Source organism: Lasioglossum baleicum, chromosome 3 (genome assembly GCF_051020765.1).
Source record: "Lasioglossum baleicum chromosome 3, iyLasBale1, whole genome shotgun sequence".
Classification (NCBI taxonomy): domain Eukaryota; kingdom Metazoa; phylum Arthropoda; class Insecta; order Hymenoptera; family Halictidae; genus Lasioglossum; species Lasioglossum baleicum.
In genome coordinates this window covers 2,740,065-2,761,160 of record NC_134931.1, presented here as the reverse complement: position 1 = coordinate 2,761,160, position 21,096 = coordinate 2,740,065, and the positions used below count along the sequence as shown (strand labels likewise).

General features: G+C 33.9%; 2 protein-coding genes across 8 annotated transcripts; one reads left to right on the top strand and one right to left on the bottom strand.

The window, feature by feature from the left end:
• Positions 1-10: 10 nt before the first annotated feature.
• On the bottom strand, positions 11-4,626 carry Cin (Molybdenum cofactor synthesis protein cinnamon). Of its 2 annotated transcripts, none has more exons than XM_076420360.1 (12): positions 4,488-4,626; positions 3,128-3,233; positions 2,823-2,941; positions 2,565-2,752; positions 2,275-2,482; positions 1,921-2,199; positions 1,781-1,847; positions 1,588-1,702; positions 1,219-1,494; positions 1,003-1,142; positions 514-701; positions 11-445 (listed from the first exon to the last, which is right to left on the bottom strand). In XM_076420360.1, the coding sequence occupies exons 2-12, from the start codon at positions 3,156-3,158 to the stop codon at positions 206-208; spliced, it is 1,851 nt and encodes a 616-aa protein (XP_076276475.1). In that variant the 5' UTR covers positions 3,159-3,233; positions 4,488-4,626; the 3' UTR covers positions 11-205. The 2 variants fall into 2 exon arrangements, with proteins under 2 accessions (XP_076276475.1, XP_076276474.1); XM_076420359.1 differs by lacking the exon at positions 4,488-4,626 and adding an exon at positions 3,330-3,739.
• Whd (carnitine O-palmitoyltransferase whd) lies at positions 4,073-20,281 on the top strand. 6 transcript variants are annotated; one of them, XM_076420352.1, is made up of 17 exons: positions 4,073-4,222; positions 4,298-4,388; positions 13,262-13,425; positions 13,501-13,637; positions 13,859-14,135; positions 14,402-14,725; positions 14,918-15,117; positions 15,575-15,779; positions 15,861-15,968; positions 16,041-16,066; positions 16,371-16,436; positions 16,912-16,974; positions 17,678-17,792; positions 18,000-18,269; positions 18,354-18,503; positions 18,577-18,786; positions 18,871-20,281. In XM_076420352.1, exons 3-17 carry the CDS (start codon positions 13,285-13,287, stop codon positions 18,976-18,978), a joined length of 2,400 nt encoding a protein of 799 aa, XP_076276467.1. In that variant the 5' UTR covers positions 4,073-4,222; positions 4,298-4,388; positions 13,262-13,284; the 3' UTR covers positions 18,979-20,281. The 6 variants fall into 6 exon arrangements, with proteins under 6 accessions (XP_076276467.1, XP_076276466.1, XP_076276471.1 ...); XM_076420351.1 differs by having other exon boundaries at positions 4,078-4,388; XM_076420354.1 differs by lacking the exons at positions 4,073-4,222; positions 4,298-4,388 and adding an exon at positions 8,636-10,873.
• The last annotated feature ends 815 nt before the right edge of the window (positions 20,282-21,096 follow it).

Below are 21,096 nucleotides of genomic sequence, written 5' to 3'. Positions count from 1 at the left end.
AACTCTGACATGTGATTATAGTGTATACAAACATATATTTTAAATTTTTCAAAAAACAAAAACAACAGTTTATTCGACGTCTCTTATGCTAGATCAAGTATATTGCGGAATTCCAAGCAACATTGTATACAAAAATATATTTGAAACTTTGCTTTTATAAGAAAAAAACAAAAATAACAATTTATTCGACGTCTCTTATACTAGATCAAGTATATTGCGGCATTCCAAGCAACATTGCTTGCACCACATCTCCTTGATGTAATTCAGGCTTTTCGGTAGTACGTGCAGGTAACATTAACAATGCATTTGCTTGTTTGCAATTAAGCAATTTACTGCTTATTTGATTTCCAGTACTATAGGCACATGGTAATCCACGTGGTTCATTCCATTTTAGAATTGCTCGAGCATATTCAGGACGTGGGTCCAAAGTATAGGACGACGTCAACTACAACGAATGTATACGTTAAATATTATATCGTTTAACAATCTCCAACAAATACAAGTATTACATACTTTCACTTCCAGAATGGTAGGTACGGAATCATCTTTACACAAAAACTTTAGCGCAGGTAATGCGAATAAACGCATAGTAACAGTTGCAGACACTGGATTGCCTGGTAAACAAAATAAATATCTTTCTCTGCCTTCAAATATGCACGTTGCAAACGTTGTTGGTTTTCCAGGTTTCATGTTCACACGTGCTGTGCAAAAAATTATTAAAATTCTAATTAGAATGCATTATAAAAACAGGATAATATTATACGCACAGTTATAACGTTATTAGTAGACTGCGGATCTTTATTCATTTATGGCTTCTAAAAATTTTCAAAAAATGCTAGAATATAAAATTCGACAGAGTTTAGTACGATCTTTAATTGTTTCAGATCTACAAAGGCTATTACCAGTAAAAACAAGATTTTATTTGATTCCACTTTCTTAAAATTCGTCTACAAAAATTGCAAATTGCATAAATACCCGTAGTCTAATTATTAACATAGGTACCAAAATGTATTGTTGCACCGAAGTGGTGTTTAAGTATAGGTTTCAACATGTCCCTATCACCCATTGATACAGAACCAGTAGTAATAAGTACATCGACCTGGCTTAAAGCGTGTTTAATTTTTGATACCATAACAGCCTCCCTATATAATTAGTGGATACAATTAGAATAAGTTACAATTAGAGTTTTCTGTGTGTTCAATATATTAATAAACTTACTCGTCTTGTGCAATACCCATGTCTACAGGATGAAAACCATTTTCCTTCAGTATCGTTAATAATGTAATTTTATTACTATCGTATACATGTCCTGGCATCAAAACTGTTCCAGGAGATTGTAATTCATCTCCAGTAGATAATACACCAACCTTAGGAAGATCAATGACTGATACTTCTTTATAACCACAAGCCGAGAGGAGGCCTAATTCGACTGCCCCAAGTTGTGTTCCTGCCTTTAAAATCAATTCTCCTTTTTTAATATCACATCCGATAGGTCTAAAACATGATTGAAACATGAAATTATTAGTTCTTAAATATCACAACTTCTAGCACACTTCTAGTCACAAGATAACAATATAAAGTGAATACCTAATATCTTGTCCACTCTTAACTTCAGTCATAATTTCAATTTCTTTTTCCTCTGTATTATCAGAAGTTCCTTCTATAAGTTTAGTGTCTTCTACTTGTACAACAGCTGTTGCATCTACAATGACACAGTTAAAGGAGAATAAAGATTCTTAAAATTTCAAAAACTATACAAACTATACAAGTTTTAGTTTACCATTTGGAATTGAAGCACCCGTATTTACTCGAACGCATGTCCCAGGTTGGAGTTTAATTGCAGTAGCCTATAAATTCGTATATTTTAAATTTTAACACTGGCATTTCAATGATTGAGTAAAGAATAGTATTGTTACTTACAAGATCTCCGGCTTTGATCCCACTTAATACTTTTCTTTTCCCTTTCCCATCATTTGCCAACACTGCATAGCCGTCTTTAATAGATGCTCGAAACGGTGGTAAATCATACTTAGAATGTAAATCACTGTCCAATACTCTACCATATGCTTCTTCCACATTTACTACTGATACTGACTTCAACGGAGTAATACATTTCCGTATCATTTTCTCAGCAAATTCTACAGACACCATTGGATACGGTGATTCTCTATGCCGTTCAACTATATTTCCTAAACACAACTATCAAAATTTGATTATGCATATTTCTAGTACAAAGAGTTGTCCTAATATTTTTTAATCTGAAAGTAATCTTACAGGTGTTTCAGCTTGACATTTATGTGCACAAACAGAGGAACTATTTTGTATATTGTTATGCGTATCTTTTACTTTCTTCCCATCGTCTCTCAGCAAATCTACTGCATGCGGTATAGCAGGAAGAATTACGTCTAAGCATTCCTTAACTGCTTTCGGTGATCCAGGTAAATTTACAATTAGTGTTTTCCCTCGTATTCCACATATACCTCTTAACGATGTGCAATAGAAGATCATTAGTAATAGAATATAACTTTTATCTATATATAATCTTTCGTGTAAAATAAAAATACCTAGATAACATAGCCATTGGAGTAATTTTTAAACTGTTTGTTAACATTGCTAGAGCAATACCAGGAGCTTCTTTTTTAATAATTTGTCTCGTAGCTTCGGGAGTAACATCTCTTTCAGAAAATCCAGTGCCGCCAGTCGTTAAAATAACATCCACTTGTTTGTCGTCGCTCCACTGTATCAGATTGCTCTACATATAAAAAACATTAATAGTCATTCAAGAAAATATAAAAAGTAACATTTGTAATTAAAGAATTTACCTTTATCATGTGTTCATTGTCTGGAATAATTTTTTGACAATAAACCTTTCCTCCAAGGATTTTTACAATTTCAGGACTGCTTCTGTCTTCGTTATTCTGCGTATAACAGCTATCGCTGACTATAAAAATATGTTATGTAACATTCGAATGAAAAATTACTAATAAATGAATGTCATGATTGCAGTTAATCAGTAAAAAAATTAACTATTATGTAGTACATCGCAGAAAAATAAATTCGATAATAACAAGGTACACTGAATTGATATTTAATCGTTACAAAAATATTACAAATAAGAAATACTTACTTGTCAATACTCCAAACTTTAGAGTTTCCATAATTTCATATAAGTATTTTTACAGGCACACGAAAACAATTGTCAAGCAAACTCTAAAATATACAGTAGAAAATTTCTGAAATAAGGAAAATCATATTGAATTACAATTTCGGACAATACAAAATAGTAAACATACGAAAAATATAGAATTGAAATAACAATAAAATATTACCATATGTATAAATCTAATTGATACTGATATGAACTGATATGAACTGTGCGTATCTCTTTTTGAAGTATTTTTCATTGTTACCAACTATACAAGTATCGCCATGTTATCTCATATTTCGATTGTATTCCATTTTACGTATTCTCTCATTTCATTATAAATTTACAGGAAAATATAATAATTTTTCAAGAACATAGCGAACAAAAAATATTAACCCTTTGACAGTGAACAATACGTGTATGCGTCCATAAAAAATACATATTTACATCTCAGAATATGTACTCAAATACGTTACTAATGAAAATTCCGTACATAACAAAATATAAGAAGTTAACAGCAACACGTTTCCTTTAATCGAACGCGTTATATAAATTTAAACTACAAATGAACTTGTTATTGTTTACATAGTAAGTACGCATGCGTAAGAGCAGACACAATCTTCTGCAGCGCAGCGTCGTACACACGTACTTATGCATACAACGTATCCTTTCTGATACAATGTATATGTGTATGTTGTACAGTATATTCCCCAATATTCCCTCTGTAGCGTCGCTCAATTCGCATAAAGCAACGCGACGCTGAAGAAGGCGAGGAAGGTTTCTCCTCGCTCTGATTCTCCTCGCTGTGAAGTAAGAGTACTTCATTTTGTACTCGCAAATCTGCGCGCTACTGAATGCGCAATAGAGTGGTGGGGGTGGAAAACGCGATTACAGAGAAGCCGGAAAACGAGACGCCATGGAGGAAATGCTATGCGTCTATTTATGTGTGCGTGTGACGAATGCATGCACCATAGGAATTCGGTGCAGGGTGCAGAGTGCAGGCGTCTAAACGCTTCGTAGTTGGCAACGTGGTTGTGCAGTGCAGTTCTGAACATAAGAGAAGGAGTTCAAAGCTGAGTGAGTTTAGTTTAGTGTTACACACGAAGTTGCAGCAGCAACAGTAGTGTAACGGGAGGTGTGTTGCTATTGTAGATTCGAAGATTTAGGAGCGTGCATCAGTTCGTAAGATTTTCTTCTACGATAAAATTCTCTCATACATCGCAGGGATATCTTTTCTAACGAGGTAACATATTTTATTTGTTTGTTTACGAGCGTTCTATTTACCTTGTGAAACATAGCACACTATTAATAGTCACCGAGTCAATTATTTTGGCCTACTTACGCACAAAAATCCAAGATGGGAGGCTCGACCACACACACCCTTCGACTCAACCAATCAGCGTCCACGTTCGAACTCTTAAGGCTAACAACCTTTGACTTCCATTTTATTTATACGAACACAGTCGAGTGTAACCGGTTTTCTAAACAAATAATATTACCGCATTACATTCTATTGTTTTAAGAGATCTCGAACGTATTGGATACTTTACGTTTTACCAGTGGGCGCATTCAATTCAATTTACACACCGGACAATTCTTTACCAAAAATTTGTAACATTATGTACTTCAAAAGACAATGATGTTGGAACATTCGAAATTTTACGTTTGCTAGCAAAAAAAATTACGTAAATAGAAACACGTTTCTATGAACGTTGGTATTTACATGTCTTCTATATAAATAGATGCCATATGGAACAGTAGAAACTATACTATGGTATCGATATGTTCATAATCATAAATAGTACTTTCAATTGTTCATTTTTATTTACCTTATTTATGCGGTCAAGTTGTATACAGCGGTTCTCATTTGTAATTCGTATCTTTCTTTGTCTCACTGGTTCCCTTACGCCTTACGATAAAGGTTTTGTTTACGAATGTTTCATTACGATTATTTTTATGGAACTTTTATGACAGACTTATTTCATATTGTTATATTTTTTTTATTTGTTCATTCTCGAATTCTTAAATTTTTTTTGCAACGCTCACTGCATTATTTTACAAATTTTCTCATCAGAAGCAAAAGGCACTAGTTTTTGTAATACTTAGCTGATTTCCTATAAAATTTCTCAATAAAATTAACGACTAGAAACTTTGAAAGGAATTAGTGAAACGTTCTTTTAAATTTTAGATGTTCGAAGCACGTCTTTCAGAAAATTTCCATCTTTTCCCTTTTATCCAGAAATACTAGGGACGTGTGGGTGGGTACACGAAAATTTCAGGTACCTGAACCTCGGTTTTGGGTGAGGTCGATCCCCGAAAATTCCCGATGCTCGGGCATCCGGAAATTCCGGGTACTTGCCCATCCCTAATAAATACGCTTGGCCTACCAGCATTATTTTATTGCTGTTGAATATTATTTGAATAATGTTACTTTTTTTATTCACCATTAACAGAAACATTTCTCTTGGCGATTGTATTATAAAAACACTATAAAAGTTCGATTGTTCACCAACTATTGATATTCGCTAAGCAAATTGATTTGTAAAACCCGTTTGCCAATCGCTAGCACAGATAAACCTTGTCGTCTGTTGTCTCTCTTTCTCTCCTGATTCATACCATTGAGTTTTCTTGTTGAATGTTCTTGGGAATGTACCGGTACTCACTCGGGCATTACGTTAGCCCATTATTACGTGTTTTTCTAGTAAAAAAATACAGAAAGATCTCGTTTTTTGATCGAATTGCACAAGCAAGAATTTGAATACTCATATGTCGTTCGGGAACGCATATAATTTTACGCTTACAGTTGGAATTCCTTGTATCATTGCCGTCTGCTTATTGCTTACAACAATTTCGTTTGAATCATGAATATTTTCTCTATCAAATCTACATTCATTTCGTATGCAAAAAAATTGCAACGCATTCTCGGCAGTGTCATCATTCTCGACTTGCCGCGACAAGATTCTCAGTGAGCTCCGAGTGAAATTTTTCAATAGTGCGACCTCATCTACATATATTATCCTATTGCAGTTCGTAGTTCGTATAGGTTTACATTGATTTTCAGTATGAAAACATCTCGTAACACAATACCAATTTATAATAGTAATCGGCTAATAAACGGCTGTTATAGAAGGTATGTATTTGCCTTGTCTTCTGAAGACGCTTATGTGCGTCATTCAGTTCGGCCTTTCTTGGGTTACGACCGTTAGTTGTTTTCGAAGTCAATATTATGATACACAGTTTACCAGTTTTACTAACTAACTAACTATAAATTGAATTTTTCGTTATCACACATCAACAATCCGAGATTATTTCTATTATCGTTATTATGTTTCTGTTTTCGTAAATGTGTCATTGAGCCGATAACAAAATGAAAAATGGATTGGAGGTGTGGCTGTTGCGTATTAATTTATCTTCAAGACTCCCGAAACTTCATATCTTATCGCGTGTCGTACATACGTGGTAGATAACGTTTTATTTCCATTCAAAATGAGTGTTACGTGTTTGTTGTCACTATGAGTGAGTGCGTTAGCGATAAAATCAAAATTAACTTCTTACATTTGCTCGCTGTAATCAAGATAAAAAAGTATTTGTACCGAAGTAGTTTAGACGTATTGCACTTCATTCTCATCGTAGAATAACATTGTTCGATATTTGAGATATCAGTTGAAAGCACTCAAGAAATAAAATTTAGAAGTTGCCTGGGCCTGCAGTAAGTTTTCGGTAGCGTGGTCCATGTTCACACGCGCTATCCTTTTCTAAATACAGTTCGGTGCGGTCGATGGGGTCACAGAAAAATAGTTTCTACTATTGTTCTTCTATTGATCCCGTGATTCTTCACAGGATCGAAGAAACTAAGATTCGTATAGATAAATCATAGACCAAATCTTAAAAAGTAAAACAAAAAAACATCGACGATACAAAACATGTTTACGCACACTACTGGTTTTACGTACTATTCTTGTGTATGTAAAAGTGGCAAGGTCTTTGTTTTTACAATACGCAAAAATTGTGATTTACATTTGAATTTATTCGGTGACCGCGAATTAATAAGGTTGGCTAATATGAAGAACAGTGAAATGCACAATGTAATACGCCGGAAGGAGCATGCTGAAGTGTTGTTTCAATTTTGCCAGCTAATAAAGCCGGTTAAATATTGTTCAAACGATACCGTATTTATAAAAAAAAAAACTTTCTCGCTATTGTTGAACAATAAATTATTTTTTAATCACTTGAGTTAGAATAATAGTACTTCAAACTAAAAGTGAACTGCACATGTCTCACTTGTAGTTTGATCTTTTTACAGTGCGTAGTGACATTATCAGTGACATTATGAACTTATATAAGTTTGTAAATGTTTGTAGAGTGTCCCGTCGTGAGAACTGTTTTTAATTTATCAATTTAGTAAGATAATTGATTAGAAATATGAACATTTTATTGTGTATTCAATAACAACCATTGCATAAAAACTAGATTTACGATGCTGCCACGAAATATGCGATTTCGCTAACAATGAGCGAGTTTTAAATGAAGCCATATATTATTTCAATCTGCATAATTGAGGTGCACAATAGGTTGAGTTCAATGACCATACTCTCTGCCAGCCTGCTGACTATGTCAATAGATCAAAGTTAGATGTCTTGTTAGAATTTTTAAATGGATTTTCAATCATTTTATGAAGCGATCAAAGTGTTAATCGTATAGTTTTATTCAAAATTGGATCATATGGTGGGACGAATACATTTACTTTTGGGTGTACATATCCATGTACAAGCCGTGTTTCCTCGTTCTTTTTACTGCTTGTGATGATTATAGATGCTAAACTGCCAATATAAGATACAACACACATAATTGGAGCGCAAACTGTGTTATTTACGATGAATATAATAAACGTTAGTAATATCGTGTCCTTCGGGTTAGAGACTGCTGTAACTTTTTCTACATAAAGATGCAGCAGTCATTAGGATATTGATTTATGTACTCCAAAAAAAAAAGATATGCAGAACTCGCGGCAATAAAAATTAGAACGAGAGTTAATAAAACATCGTTTTATGTCCAATTGAGTACGCCTTTTAACGGATGAACGAATAGTTTTTTGATGAACTTTGATCCCAACAAAAACATTCTGTAAACTGGAGCCAAGTTCTTATGGCCGTAAAAAGTTGTGAGATCAAACAGAATACGGTCAAGTTCGTTAGCTTAGAAAAATAAAAATAAAAATTAGTTAAAAAGAACGCTACTTAATTTTTAAAGAGTCACATGGAGGGATAAATTATTCAAACTTGGCCGTTACTTTTTAAACCAATGGCCCTAAAACGTGTTAGGTAGCGGCCAAGTTTGAATAATTCAGCCCTCCATGTGACTCTTGAAAAATTAAATAGCGTTCTTTTTAACTAATTTTTATTTTTCTAAGCTAACGAACTTGGCCGTATTCTGTTTGATCTCACAACTTTTTACGGCCATAAGAACTTGTCTCCCGTTTACAGAATGTTTTTGTTGGGATTTCATCAATTTTTGTTGAAATTTCATCAATTATCAAGTAAGTATCAAAGATTAACACTCTGCCGGCGAATTAGAACCCAACTTTACCTAGATCTTTTTTGTTATAATTTTAGTGTCATTTTCTACCTTATTGTAATCTACCAGTTTGAGCTTTTTGCCACTACCTCGAATGGCGCTATACGAACGTTTGAAGAGAGCAGATGATTCTTTCCGGAATTTACACGGTTCCTTATGGGAAAAGCGGCATATTTCATTTTCTTCATACATAACCTATTTCGTTTTTTTTTTAAATACAACCCCTTTAAGGTGTAAAATTTCTAACTTTGATAATTATTCCTTTGAGTGTTTGTTATGGTGGACCTATGTACCAAATTTCAAGCTTGTAGGTCAATGGGAAGTACCCAAAAGGTTTTGATGATCTGTCAGTCAGTCAGTCAGTCAGTGACAAATTTAGCGATTTTTGAGGTCCATAGGACCTACTAATGTTGGAAGATTAATGTTTTGTCAATATTGAGACATGATAGCATTTAACAAGTGTACGAAATTACATCTCTCCATCTGCCTCCAGTGCCGAGTTATAAGCCTCTCAAAAACGGCTAAGTTGTTTCGCGTAAAAGGAGGTACATAGTGCGAGAACTTGGCTGGTGCACTACCGTGCACCTAGATAAAGAGAATTTTCACGGTCATCCACGGTTCCCTTCTTCATGAATCATTAATATTTCTGAATTACCATACAAAGCATGACGTTAACATATATTTTCATTTTTCCTTTGCAACCTGTCTTTTAAATTAGTGTTTTAGTTGGAACGAAAAGTTGAACTTTATTCCCCGCTTTATACACTTATCTTTTGCGTATCGCATTTGTTTACAAATGGTTAACTCTTAGAATATTCATTAATAGCATTTGCAGTTAATAATAGCCGCACCTCATCGATTCTACTAAATGATTACCTCATTTCCCCACAGAGATAGCATTATCTTGATTACGTATCGACGAGCTGGAGATAAAATAGACGATTGTATTATAACAATATATAATACAACAAACAAGCTTTTCCTTGTTTGAATCAGCAAATGTTGACAAACAGTTACAAAACTGCATCCGGATCGATACGAACTTTGTAACTTTCCATTGAAAAACCGTTAAAACAGTTAAAGCGAGTTTATTGAATGAGATATAACCGTATTGGGAAGTACGTGTTTGCATATATGTATGTAAACAGGAAAACTGTAGTTTCCGGTAGTCGTCGACTTCTGGGAATGTGTTTCAATTAGAATTTGTAATTCGATGTTCTTTCCGTTACACGCGCCACACTTCTTGCAATCGCGGATAGCCGATCAAAGGAAAAAATAGAGTATTGGTCGTATTTCGTAACGAGTACACACTGCGTTACTGCAAACAGCGAAAACGAAATGCCATAGTGGAGCAGGGGAAGTAGGCTAGTTGACCTTACTTAAGAAGCCGCACAATTGCAGCGCGCATAGGTACATAGATACGCGAATGCTATTTAAACAGTTACGATACGTTGAAAATATCAATTTCTGTTAACCCTAATACTGTGGCCTCCTTTCTAACACGTCGACCGCTTGAACAAACTTCTTTTCTGCTTAATGTTAACTGCAATACGTTACGCGGGGTGCAGCGTTTTTATGGGAACACCTTACGGCAAAATTACGCTGTTTTACAAGTTATTTTGTTTACGAGGTCTCAAGGTTATCGGCTTCTTTCTAAATAGAAGCATCTTAAGCATTATTTTGTAGCAATTCGTATATCTGAAGCATAGAAATACACTCGAAGTTGTACGTAAACCATACTTTGCAGCTTATCTCGAAAAAAATTTAGCATAATGCGAACGTTTGAGTGTACAACTTATTTTCTGTTATCTTTGTTCAAGAAAACAGGCTTTTCCGAAAATTATTTGTTTAAAAGGCATCAATCTTTAATTCTGCAGGCTGTTTTTCACTTCTGAACAAAAAGATGGCGGTTAGAGAAAAAGTTTGATATTGTATCTAAATTTCATAAAAATCGAGGGAACCACTTAGCGTTCTTTATTGAATTGACTTGAAAGTTTAATCGCACAATTTACCCCAAACTTTTGTAGAAGTGAAAGGAATTACTCGATTACAGTGAGTTGAGAACCGCTGCCCTAAAGTAAAAGTGCTGCAGACCAGAACACGTTTTAGGTCTGGAAACGAGGTTCAGACAAAGCTACACACCGTTCAGTTTAGGTGAGGTTTACACATCATTCCATAAGAGGACTATACCATAATCTGGAACAATATAACACGTATATTGGAATTTCTAAAGTCACAATTCACATCGATTTACGTTGTAGAAGTTTAAAATCGAATTCTTGAGCTTGATGTGCTTGAAAGTCAAGTAGCTCAATCGTGAGAGATAAGAATGTGCATTGTTCAAGGTGCACTATAAGCTGACAGCATTATTAAAGTGGTTGGACCATTTGTTTCTGTTTGAGTGACCATTTTTATGTTTTTGCTTGACAATCTCGATCTTGATCAAGAAGGATTATTTAATAATTACATAAATAGTGTAAAACTATTCAACAGTTAATCGTGTCGTGTACTATTGGGTTGGCAAGAAAGTAATTTTTTTATTCAAGCAATGAACTTTAACGAATAAGATATTTTCCCTTTTGTTCGATGATCTTTTGCCAAAAAGAATAAATAAGAAAATATTTTATTGATTAAAAGTTCATCGTTTGAACAAAAAAATTCGGTTTTATTTCACCTTAAAATACCGAAATTACTTTCTTGCCAATATTAAAGTGGTTGGGACAGTAACTACGATATATATTGTGAAATCGGAACACATAACACAAAGTGTAATTAATACTGTTATCTGTATGTTTGACATTTCCTCCGATGCTTCGATGGTTCGTAAATGAAGTGTGTAATCGTTGCATGTATAAACATGCCATTTGTATTATCGGACAGACTAGAAGAAAATATGTACTGACGGAGTCTTATCAACGAGTGTCGTGTGCGAAATATGATAATTCATGTATCAATCACAAATCGCAATTGCGCAGGTAGCAAGTTCGAGGAAAATGTTCCAAGTATTTTCTTCAAATTTTCATTTATATCTTTACTGGACTGCGAATCTTTATGCATTTATAGCGAAATTGAGTAAATGAAATTCAAAGTTTTTGGAAAATTTTAAAAACTTGATGTCAATATATGATTTCTCCTCTGTTAAAATCATTGCGGGAAGAAATAACATTCAATTCCGTTTCCAATTCTTGCAATCGATGCAGACAATTTTTATTTTACATAAAGTATAGGATTGTTGAAAAATTTCGAACATCGAATTTCCATTTAAGCACCAACGGTTATAGAATTAAAGAACTTTCATGTGAAATATAAACAAAATATTGTAGATACTTATAAAAAGGAAAGCTGCAGCTACTAAACGAAGAAATTGGTTTGCATGCTTTCCAAATTCAAGTGTTTTGCAAATTCTAATTGACATCGCGGATGTCAATATATGATTTCTTCTCTATTAAAATCAATTCAGTTTCTATTTCTTGCAATCGACAATTTTTATTTTGCATAAAGATCCGCAGTCTAATCAATTCCTAGCATAATGGGGGAAGTACAGGATTGTTGAAAAATGTCGGACATCGAATTTCATCGAAGACCAAAGAACTCTTTGATGTAAAATATAAACAAATTATTGTAGACATTTATAAAAAGGAAAACTGGAGCTACTAAACGGAGAAACAGGTTTGCATGCTTTTAAAATGCAAATGTTTTTCTCGAAAAACTAGATCATGCATCAAAGTCTTGAGTCAGCGATGCAGATTCTAATTCTATTTTGGTTCCCGCAACATATGTACTTTCTGAAAGCGACAACTTCATAAACTTGCAGCGTAATGATTGCACAGATGCTAGATCCGCGATAGACATTGTGCTACAGTGCAGGCAGTGGCAACGCGCGCGCGCGCTGTTCGAATGTGCAGAAAGATCGAGTAATTGTTTGCGAAAATTATTACCGCTCATCCAGCCAGACGAACACTGTCCAAAGTCCAAGGTTATATAAGAGAAGCGTACAAGCGGTAATTCAGTCTTGTCCGCGAGTGAGAAGACCCCTTACGCGGTTTTGTCCCCCTTCACGCGTCCTATTATATTTTCACTGTGCTTATACATATTACGTGCCCTTGCTCGTACACGCATGATGCAGCATGTGTAAGATTCGTGTGAACAAAGAAACGATAACTCGAAGCGGGGTAAGGCTATACTGTGATTGGTACCATCGAAATCCCGTAGGTTCAGTGTTTACGAGGCTTTACTTTGTTTCCGTACTCGACAATGCTTATGCAGTTTCTAATTTTGTTTGCAAAGCGCCACTGCAAATCAAAGTGAAACGAAGTGTTGTGAAATTTATTGTGTAACTATTGCACGGGTCGAAGCAGCTGGCTTCGGTCTTTTGTACCACAATTACGCGCGTTATTATAATTTAATTGATTGTCATCCTTTAAATCGCATACACGATATCGAATTGAAGTGTTCGTTTGAACATTACTTTTGTTTTCATTTAACTTGTATTATTACATATTAACTTGTCAACAACAATTAATTGGGTTTTGTTGATTTCAGAGTTGTAACCAATAGTCTACGAAATGGCGGAAGCTCACGCAGCTGTAGCATTTAGTTTCTCCATCACTCACGAGGGATGGGATGTCAATTTTGATAGAGAAGTCCTAAATTTGGTATGGCAGTCGGGTGTCCGTTCTTGGAAGAAAAGATTCTTTAAGTCTCTTGTAAGTACCGAGAACGCCTAATTAATTCCTTATTATTATTATTAGAGGAAATAATATTATGTATATTAATTTTAGAACAACTTGAAAAGCGGCGTGTATCCTGCCTCTTTGCGCAGCTTATGGATTACCATAATTTTGGTGACTATGATACATTTCCTGGGTTACAGGATACCTTATGATCTTGTTGGGAAAACTGTACCGTATTTATCAGGGTAAGTTCGATGAAGTACAGGCTGGCAACATAACTTGATCACTCTGAACATCTCATTGATTTTTCATGATAGAAAATAATGACAGCAATCAATTTTCTTCTGAAGGTGATATTTTCGAGATTTCAGTGTTTAAAAATAATGTTACCTTGTTACGTTTTCTCCTATCATCGTAATGGTTCTGGTAATTACTGTGCATTTATTTATCTTTTTCTTTTTAATAGGTCGTCGATATTAGCGCACTTAGCAGGATCATGTGCTGTTGGACTCCTTTTATGGTTGGTAGCGATATACGCAATGCGGTACACCTTGAAATTATTACTTATGTACAAAGGATGGATGTACGAGTCAAGGGGAAAAGGAACTAAACTTTCAAGAGCTACCAGAACATGGACTTCATTAGTGAAGTTGTTCATTATGTGGCACAAGCCTATGTTGTACAGTTTTCAAGGATCTCTACCACGACTTCCATTGCCATCAGTGGCAGACACCATGAAACGAGTAAGATCATAAGTTTGTTTATAACTCTGTGGACATTTATGCGTAATAAAAATTGTCTGCATCGATTGCAAGGAGTAGAAACTAAACTGAAAGTTATTTACTCCCTTAATGATTTTAGTAGAGGAGAAATCATACATTGATGTCTTCAATTTTAAAAATTTTCCAATAATTTTGAATTTCATTGCTATAAATGCATAAAGATCCGCAGTCTACACTTGTCGAGTGTGAATCACTGTGAAAAAATAATTATTTCATAACTTGCACAGTACCTTCGAAGCGTGCGACCGTTATTGGACGACAAAAATTACGCCCGAATGGAAACGCTGGCTAACGAATTCCAAAAAGGCATTGGCGTGAAGCTTCAGCGTTATCTGATACTGAAATCTTGGTGGGCCACTAACTACGTTTCTGACTGGTGGGAAGAATACGTTTACTTGCGTGGACGATCTCCTATTATGGTGAACTCAAACTTCTATGGCATCGATGCCATTCTCATGCATCCCACTACCGTGCAAACTGCGCGTGCTGCGAACGTTATTTATTCATGTTTGCAATACAGACGTCTGATTGAACGGCAAGAACTAGAACCGGTTTGTAGATAAATATGTTTTACTACGTATTAGAACATTGTTTGATTCCCAGCATCTGTTAAATTATGTAGCGTTCAGTGACATTTTATTTTTTATAATATAATGGAGATAGATCAGCGAAATGTTACATATTAACATACTATAGTATATGCGTGATATAAATGCAAATATGATATTTTATTTCGGTTTCAGATATTAATTCAAGGCTTGGTGCCCTTGTGCTCATGGCAATATGAAAGATTATTCAATACCACACGAATACCGGGACGTGAAACAGACAAACTCGTTCATTATCAAGATTCTAAGCACGTTGTGGTATATCATAAGGGCAGATACTTCAAAGTTCCTATTTATCATAAAAACCGAATTCTGTTACCTTGTGAAATCGAAATGTAAGTCAACTATGATCCCATGTCTTTCTACAGAACAATTTTAATATAACTACCTACATTTTAGTCGGTTTCATTCGCTCTTGGTGCAAACATGATATCCCGTGAAGGAGAATTAAATATCTCCCTCGATTTCACTGTTGCGAACGGTAAAACATGTTTAAGCACGATTAATAGTCTTGTTTAAATAGTTTCTATACGTACCTTGAATTTATTTCATTATTAGACATTTGTTTGTATTATATTGTTCTGATTTGTTTCGTATTCATTTTTATTTTCCTTCAGCTTGAAAGTATGTTCGAAATATCGAGAGCACAGAGTTGTACAAATTTTTAACGCACATTTATGTACTCTATTATTTGTTGTTAGCGCTTCCATTTTTATAGATGTGATTATACATTATGTGTTACGTATACAACTTTATAAATTATGCTGTATAAACAAATCATATATGTTACAGACAAATGCAGCAAATTCTAGACGATAAGTCTGAGCCATTGGTAGGAGAAGAAAGATTGGCTGCACTAACAGCAGGAGAAAGAACTACGTGGGCAGTAGCTAGAGAAGAATATTTCGTGAAAGGAGTAAATAAAACGTCCTTGGATCTCATCGAAAAAGCAGCATTTGTAGTTGTATTAGATGATGTACCATACATATATGATCCAGTAAGTGACATACCAAAACGTTGTAAAAAATTTACTCTCCATATTATTAGTGTATATTGTGAATTGTTTTTGTATTACTAGGCAGATCCAGATAAATTAGATCAATATGGTCGCATTCTATTACATGGTAAGGGATACAATAGATGGTTCGACAAATCTTTTACTTTGTGTATCGGCACCAATGGCAGGGTAAGTAATATTATTTTGACTGAATTAACTACAATGCAACATAGAATTATTAAATATCGAATTGTCTTACAGACTGGTTTCAATGCCGAACATTCATGGTGAGTTCTTTTACATTCAAATATAAGAAAAAGTTTATATAAATTATAATTTAACTTAACGTATAAAATATAAACTATAGTCTGATAATATAAAAACGAAAACGATGTATAAGACAAGAAGATGGTTGAAAAACAGTTATTTCATAGTGATATATAGTTTCTTTGAGAATTTTTCAAACACCTTTACTATACAATCATAGTATAAATAAACATTAATAATAGTAATATGCACGTTGATAGAGGAAATTAAATACTATAAAATCATAATAAATTGTGCATTGAAATCGATATATATAATGAGTAGGGCAGATGCTGCAGTGATGTCACATTTGTGGGAGTACATCATGTCTCAGGATACCAACGCTAAACAGTAAGATCCTAAGTTCACAGCTTCTGAACGTACTGAACTGTTCACGGTTTCTTCTGCTTTCTTTGCCTTCTCTACTCTCTCTAAGAAGGTCCACTGCAACATATTAACTACTAGTTCAACGAAAATCGCGATCTTCAAAGAGTATATTTCATTTTGACCGGTATAAATTAGCAAAAATGAGAGAGAGTATACTACACATATATGATGCATTTATGATAGGCAGAAGATTACCTTTTGGAACTTCTGTTTATTGTATCAAGTATGCATATATATATATACGTAATATTTTCTATATACACATAATAATTTTCCACCAACATGTGAAACAAGATATTTCTTTGAAGATTCAAATTGATATCTGCCATCTCTTTGTTTTATTTCTACATGTTATTGTTGATGACTTTGTTCATCTATTGTACATGATTTCTCTTCTATGTGGAAGGTTAAATAATTCTGTTTATAATGTGCTTGTTAGGGCTGATGCTCCTATAATGGGATCTCTATGGGAATATGTAATCGGTAATGAGGTGAACATGGGGTAATTTTTTTTTCTTATATTTCTTATGTTATACTACTAACCTCTTCTTTAAATATAATCGTTCATTTCAAACTAACCCCTGCATCATAACTCATTTCGCTTCTGTAATTTAATGTGTACATAACATATCATGTGTTATATAATAACAAATAATAATCGAGTATATATGTACACATTTACATGTATATCAAATTTCCAGTAATGAATTACTTAATAACGCTTTACATAATTTCTAGAGTGTCAATCTCTCAAAGAAAATTGCTGTAATACATTATATAGGAATTTGATGTAGAATTTAATATTGTTTTAAAATATCATTAAATTAATATGAAATTTTATATATGTAGGATAATTGCTTTTTGTAACACATGAATCAGAATTAACCCTTTGCACTCCGAATTATTGTTCAATTTTGTTTTATATTAGATGTAACTCTCAAACTTTGTTGTAATTTCTATTTGTGGAACTTATATTTGGTTTTAACTAAAAAACAAGACAATAAATAACCAAATACATATAAAAACCCATTTTATTGACATTTTTCTTTTTCTGATGTCGAGGTCTCACTCGACAAAGGAGTGCAAAGGGTAAGCAAGATTCGCTAATACTCTGTTAAACATAAAAATACGTATATGTGTGTACATGTATATAATTCATCAGATTATCGTACTTGTTCTAAAGAATTTGTTAAAATACATTACAGATATGCTGAAGATGGACATAACATAGGTAAACCAGAATTTACACCTCCGTCGCCGACACGACTACAGTGGGACTTAACTTCAAAGTGCATAGATACTATTGAAGAGTCGCTTCAAGTAATTATATATATATTGAAAATATCTTTTCGAATACCTTAACAAAGATTATAAATTACACAGTTAGAAACCAGTTGCACAATTAATACTTCAGATTCAAAATACATTAAAGTTTGGATGAAAATGTAATGAACTTTCGTTAGCATACAACAGTTAATTTCAGTGTAACCGTTGCCTTCGATTCTACAACAAATTTTCATTTGCTAGGTTGCTCAGAAGTTATTAACCGATGTTGAGCTACGCATTTACGTGCACGATGCATACGGCAAAGGTTTCATGAAAATCAATTCAATGTCACCTGATGCATACATACAAATGGCACTTCAATTGGCGTACTTCCGTGATTCTAATAAATTTAATTTAACGTACGAGGCTTCCATGACTAGATTGTTCCGCGAAGGAAGAACTGAAACAGTCAGACCGTGTACAATTGAATCTACCGAGTGGGTGAAAGCGATGCACGACGAAGATGCAACCGTGAGTAACGGAAATATGCAGTATTTTCGTGTAAAAGTTTCGTGTGTTGTCGACAACATATGCAGGAAGAATGTTTTATTGCAGGTAGAGCATAAGTACAAATTATTGATAGCTGCGGCAAATCAACATCAAAAAGGTTATCAAGATGCCATGAGTGGTAGTGGAATAGATAGACATCTATTTTGTTTATACGTCGTATCCAAATATTTAGAAGTAGACTCGCCTTTCCTGAAGGTAGTATTCTTTAACAGCAGATTTTTATGATATTAATCGAATGAGAAACATTTCTAACCATTTTCCCTTCCAGGAAGTTTTAAGTGAACCGTGGAAATTATCCACGTCGCAGACACCGCACGGTCAAACGTCGCTAATAGATTTGAAGAAGCATCCAAATTGTATTTCTGCTGGAGGTGGTTTTGGGCCCGTGGCTGATGATGGCTACGGTGTGTCCTACATCATTGCTGGAGAGAACCTTATATTTTTCCACATCTCCTGCAAACTTAGCTCCCCGCAAACCGTAAGCACATATAATTGACTATCTCTCTCTTTGCATTGTTTTTATTACTGTGCAAAATTTCAATATAATTACGCGCATTTTCAGAATGCTGCCCGATTCGCAAAACAAATAGAAAAAGCACTAGGTGATATGAAGGACTTATTCATTGAAAGGCAGAAGTTACAACGCGACAAAAAGAATGGATCTTTGTAATTACTGTACAAGAAGGCACGAAAGAACATTAACAAGAACGAACCAACGAAATGACGTTGGATACTTTTTCTCGAAACGTAACAATAGTTTACTCTATTTATAGAACTGGAGAATGCACATTTTTCGAACATTCGCTTATATAAGTCCTACATGGACACGTAAAAAGTACAAACTAAACAATGAACTGAATCATTTTCAAAAGGAGAAGTTTCGATATAAATTTACTTACAATACTTATATAAACTTTATAAAGAGACATGTATATGCATCTCCTATTTTTTGATACTATAAGAGCTATATATTGAAGTTTAAACGAGGAAAGGTTGTCAATTATAGCTCTTAGAAATATTCGATAAAGAAAAAGATTTATATCAATTTATTATCTGAATGCCTCTAGCTCTCAGATATTTTACTCAACTGTTAGTTTATTCTTATTTACTCTTAATCAAATGTAAAAAGAAAAGTAGGTAAAATATTTGCAGTTTTTAATATTATTTCACATACTTGTCATCAATCTTTTCTATTCATTAGAACATTAGATCATTTAATATAATAATCAATATTTGTGCAAAGTAATCAATATTTTTAGTTCTTATTGAAATGAATCGATCCATTACAATTAATTTCATTTTACAACATAGATTCAAAACGAAATATATTTTCAAGCTTAATATTTTATATAATACTCTATATTTACAACATCAAATCCTATACTTTCCGAATTATTGAAATGAATCTCAAAATAATTCACAAAACAATTCTTTTTTATAAGAAACTTATGAATTTACAAATTTTATGTTAATGAGGCAACACTTTATAATACAACGTGATCGTGTTAGTATTTAGTATACAATTATGTTAACTAATATGCCATAAATCAATATCTGCAACCTATCAATGCAAAGTTTTAATGTTATAGATAGTTTTGTACATGTAATGTATTACTCCTTTATATTATGTCTTTATTAAAATTATATTTCCAGGTATATTGGTGCTTTTACACTTTTATTAATGGTATTTTAGATAAGCATTACATATTTAGGTTCCTATGTCGTCAAACAGAAGAGATAGTGGTGTAAAGGGTAATCAGACAATTATACGATTATATAAAAATTGTAAATATGTTAAACTGACAATAATAGAATCTTTTAAATGAGAAGGAAATACTACAAGTTCGATCATGTTTAGAATCTTCAAAGTTAGGGTCTTCCAAATTTTTGAATTGTTTACATATTGTACCTACACGTTGTAAGAAATGTTGAAATGAAATAAGTGAATATACTTTTTACGCACTATAAATAACTACTACTATCTTTAATATTATTGCACTACATACTACTAAATTTCGTGCCACCTCCTTCGATATCACACATGTACTCCTAATACTTTCTCAATTTTCGAGAATTTTCGAGAATTTTCGACCGTCTGACTTGTCATTGAGTTGCACTGCTGAATTTCGTGCCACCTCCTTTAGAAATCACAATTGACCGCTTCTGAACTCCACATTGCGATGTTGAAGCGTCAGTTTGTGTAGAAAAAACCCTTGTAATTGCATATACGTGAAATGCGGATGTAGCGATGTGTGTGTGTGCCACCACACTCTCGGGCACGCGGGCACTCCTGTGAGCACTCTCATATACTCTCTGTTAATAATTGCATTCAGTGTTTTAAAAATGATTGAACTCTGCGATACATTAAAACATTGATACCAGAGAGGAAATGAGAGTGCTCACGCCCGGCCCGGGGTTTGCCGGTGCCACTTTTGTCTCCACATCATGTTTAGCCTGGAACAGCTTCTATATACATCATCTTTAGCATGGAACAGAACCTACACCATATCTTTAGCAGGAAACAGAACCCACTTTACTGTTATTAAATCTGTGGCATGGATCAGAACTAGCTTCAACCACCGACCAGATTAAATGATATTAACTATTAAATAATAGTATCTGATCAGTGGTTGAAGCTAGTTCTGATCCATAAAAGAGAATTATTACCTTACACTTTTTTTATACATAAATGTTCCAAGAATCGATCTATACAGATTCAAGAACTGCAGTTTAATTTGAAAAATAATTTGTATGTTTGTACCAGTTTGTACTCACGCTCGCGTCCTCT

Coding starts and splice junctions, on each gene's coding strand:
- Cin (XM_076420360.1), bottom strand. CDS start 3,158: ATGGAAACTCTAAAGTTTGGAGTATTGACAA. Junction 702..1,002: donor CGGTGCAACAATACATTTTG/GTACCTATGTTA, acceptor TTTTTTGCACAG/CACGTGTGAACATGAAACCT. Junction 446..513: donor CTACCATTCTGGAAGTGAAA/GTATGTAATACT, acceptor CATTCGTTGTAG/TTGACGTCGTCCTATACTTT.
- Whd (XM_076420352.1), top strand. CDS start 13,285: ATGGCGGAAGCTCACGCAGCTGTAGCATTTAGTTTCTCCATCACTCAC. Junction 13,426..13,500: donor AAAGATTCTTTAAGTCTCTT/GTAAGTACCGAG, acceptor TATTAATTTTAG/AACAACTTGAAAAGCGGCGT. Junction 15,118..15,574: donor TTACCTTGTGAAATCGAAAT/GTAAGTCAACTA, acceptor TATATGTTACAG/ACAAATGCAGCAAATTCTAG.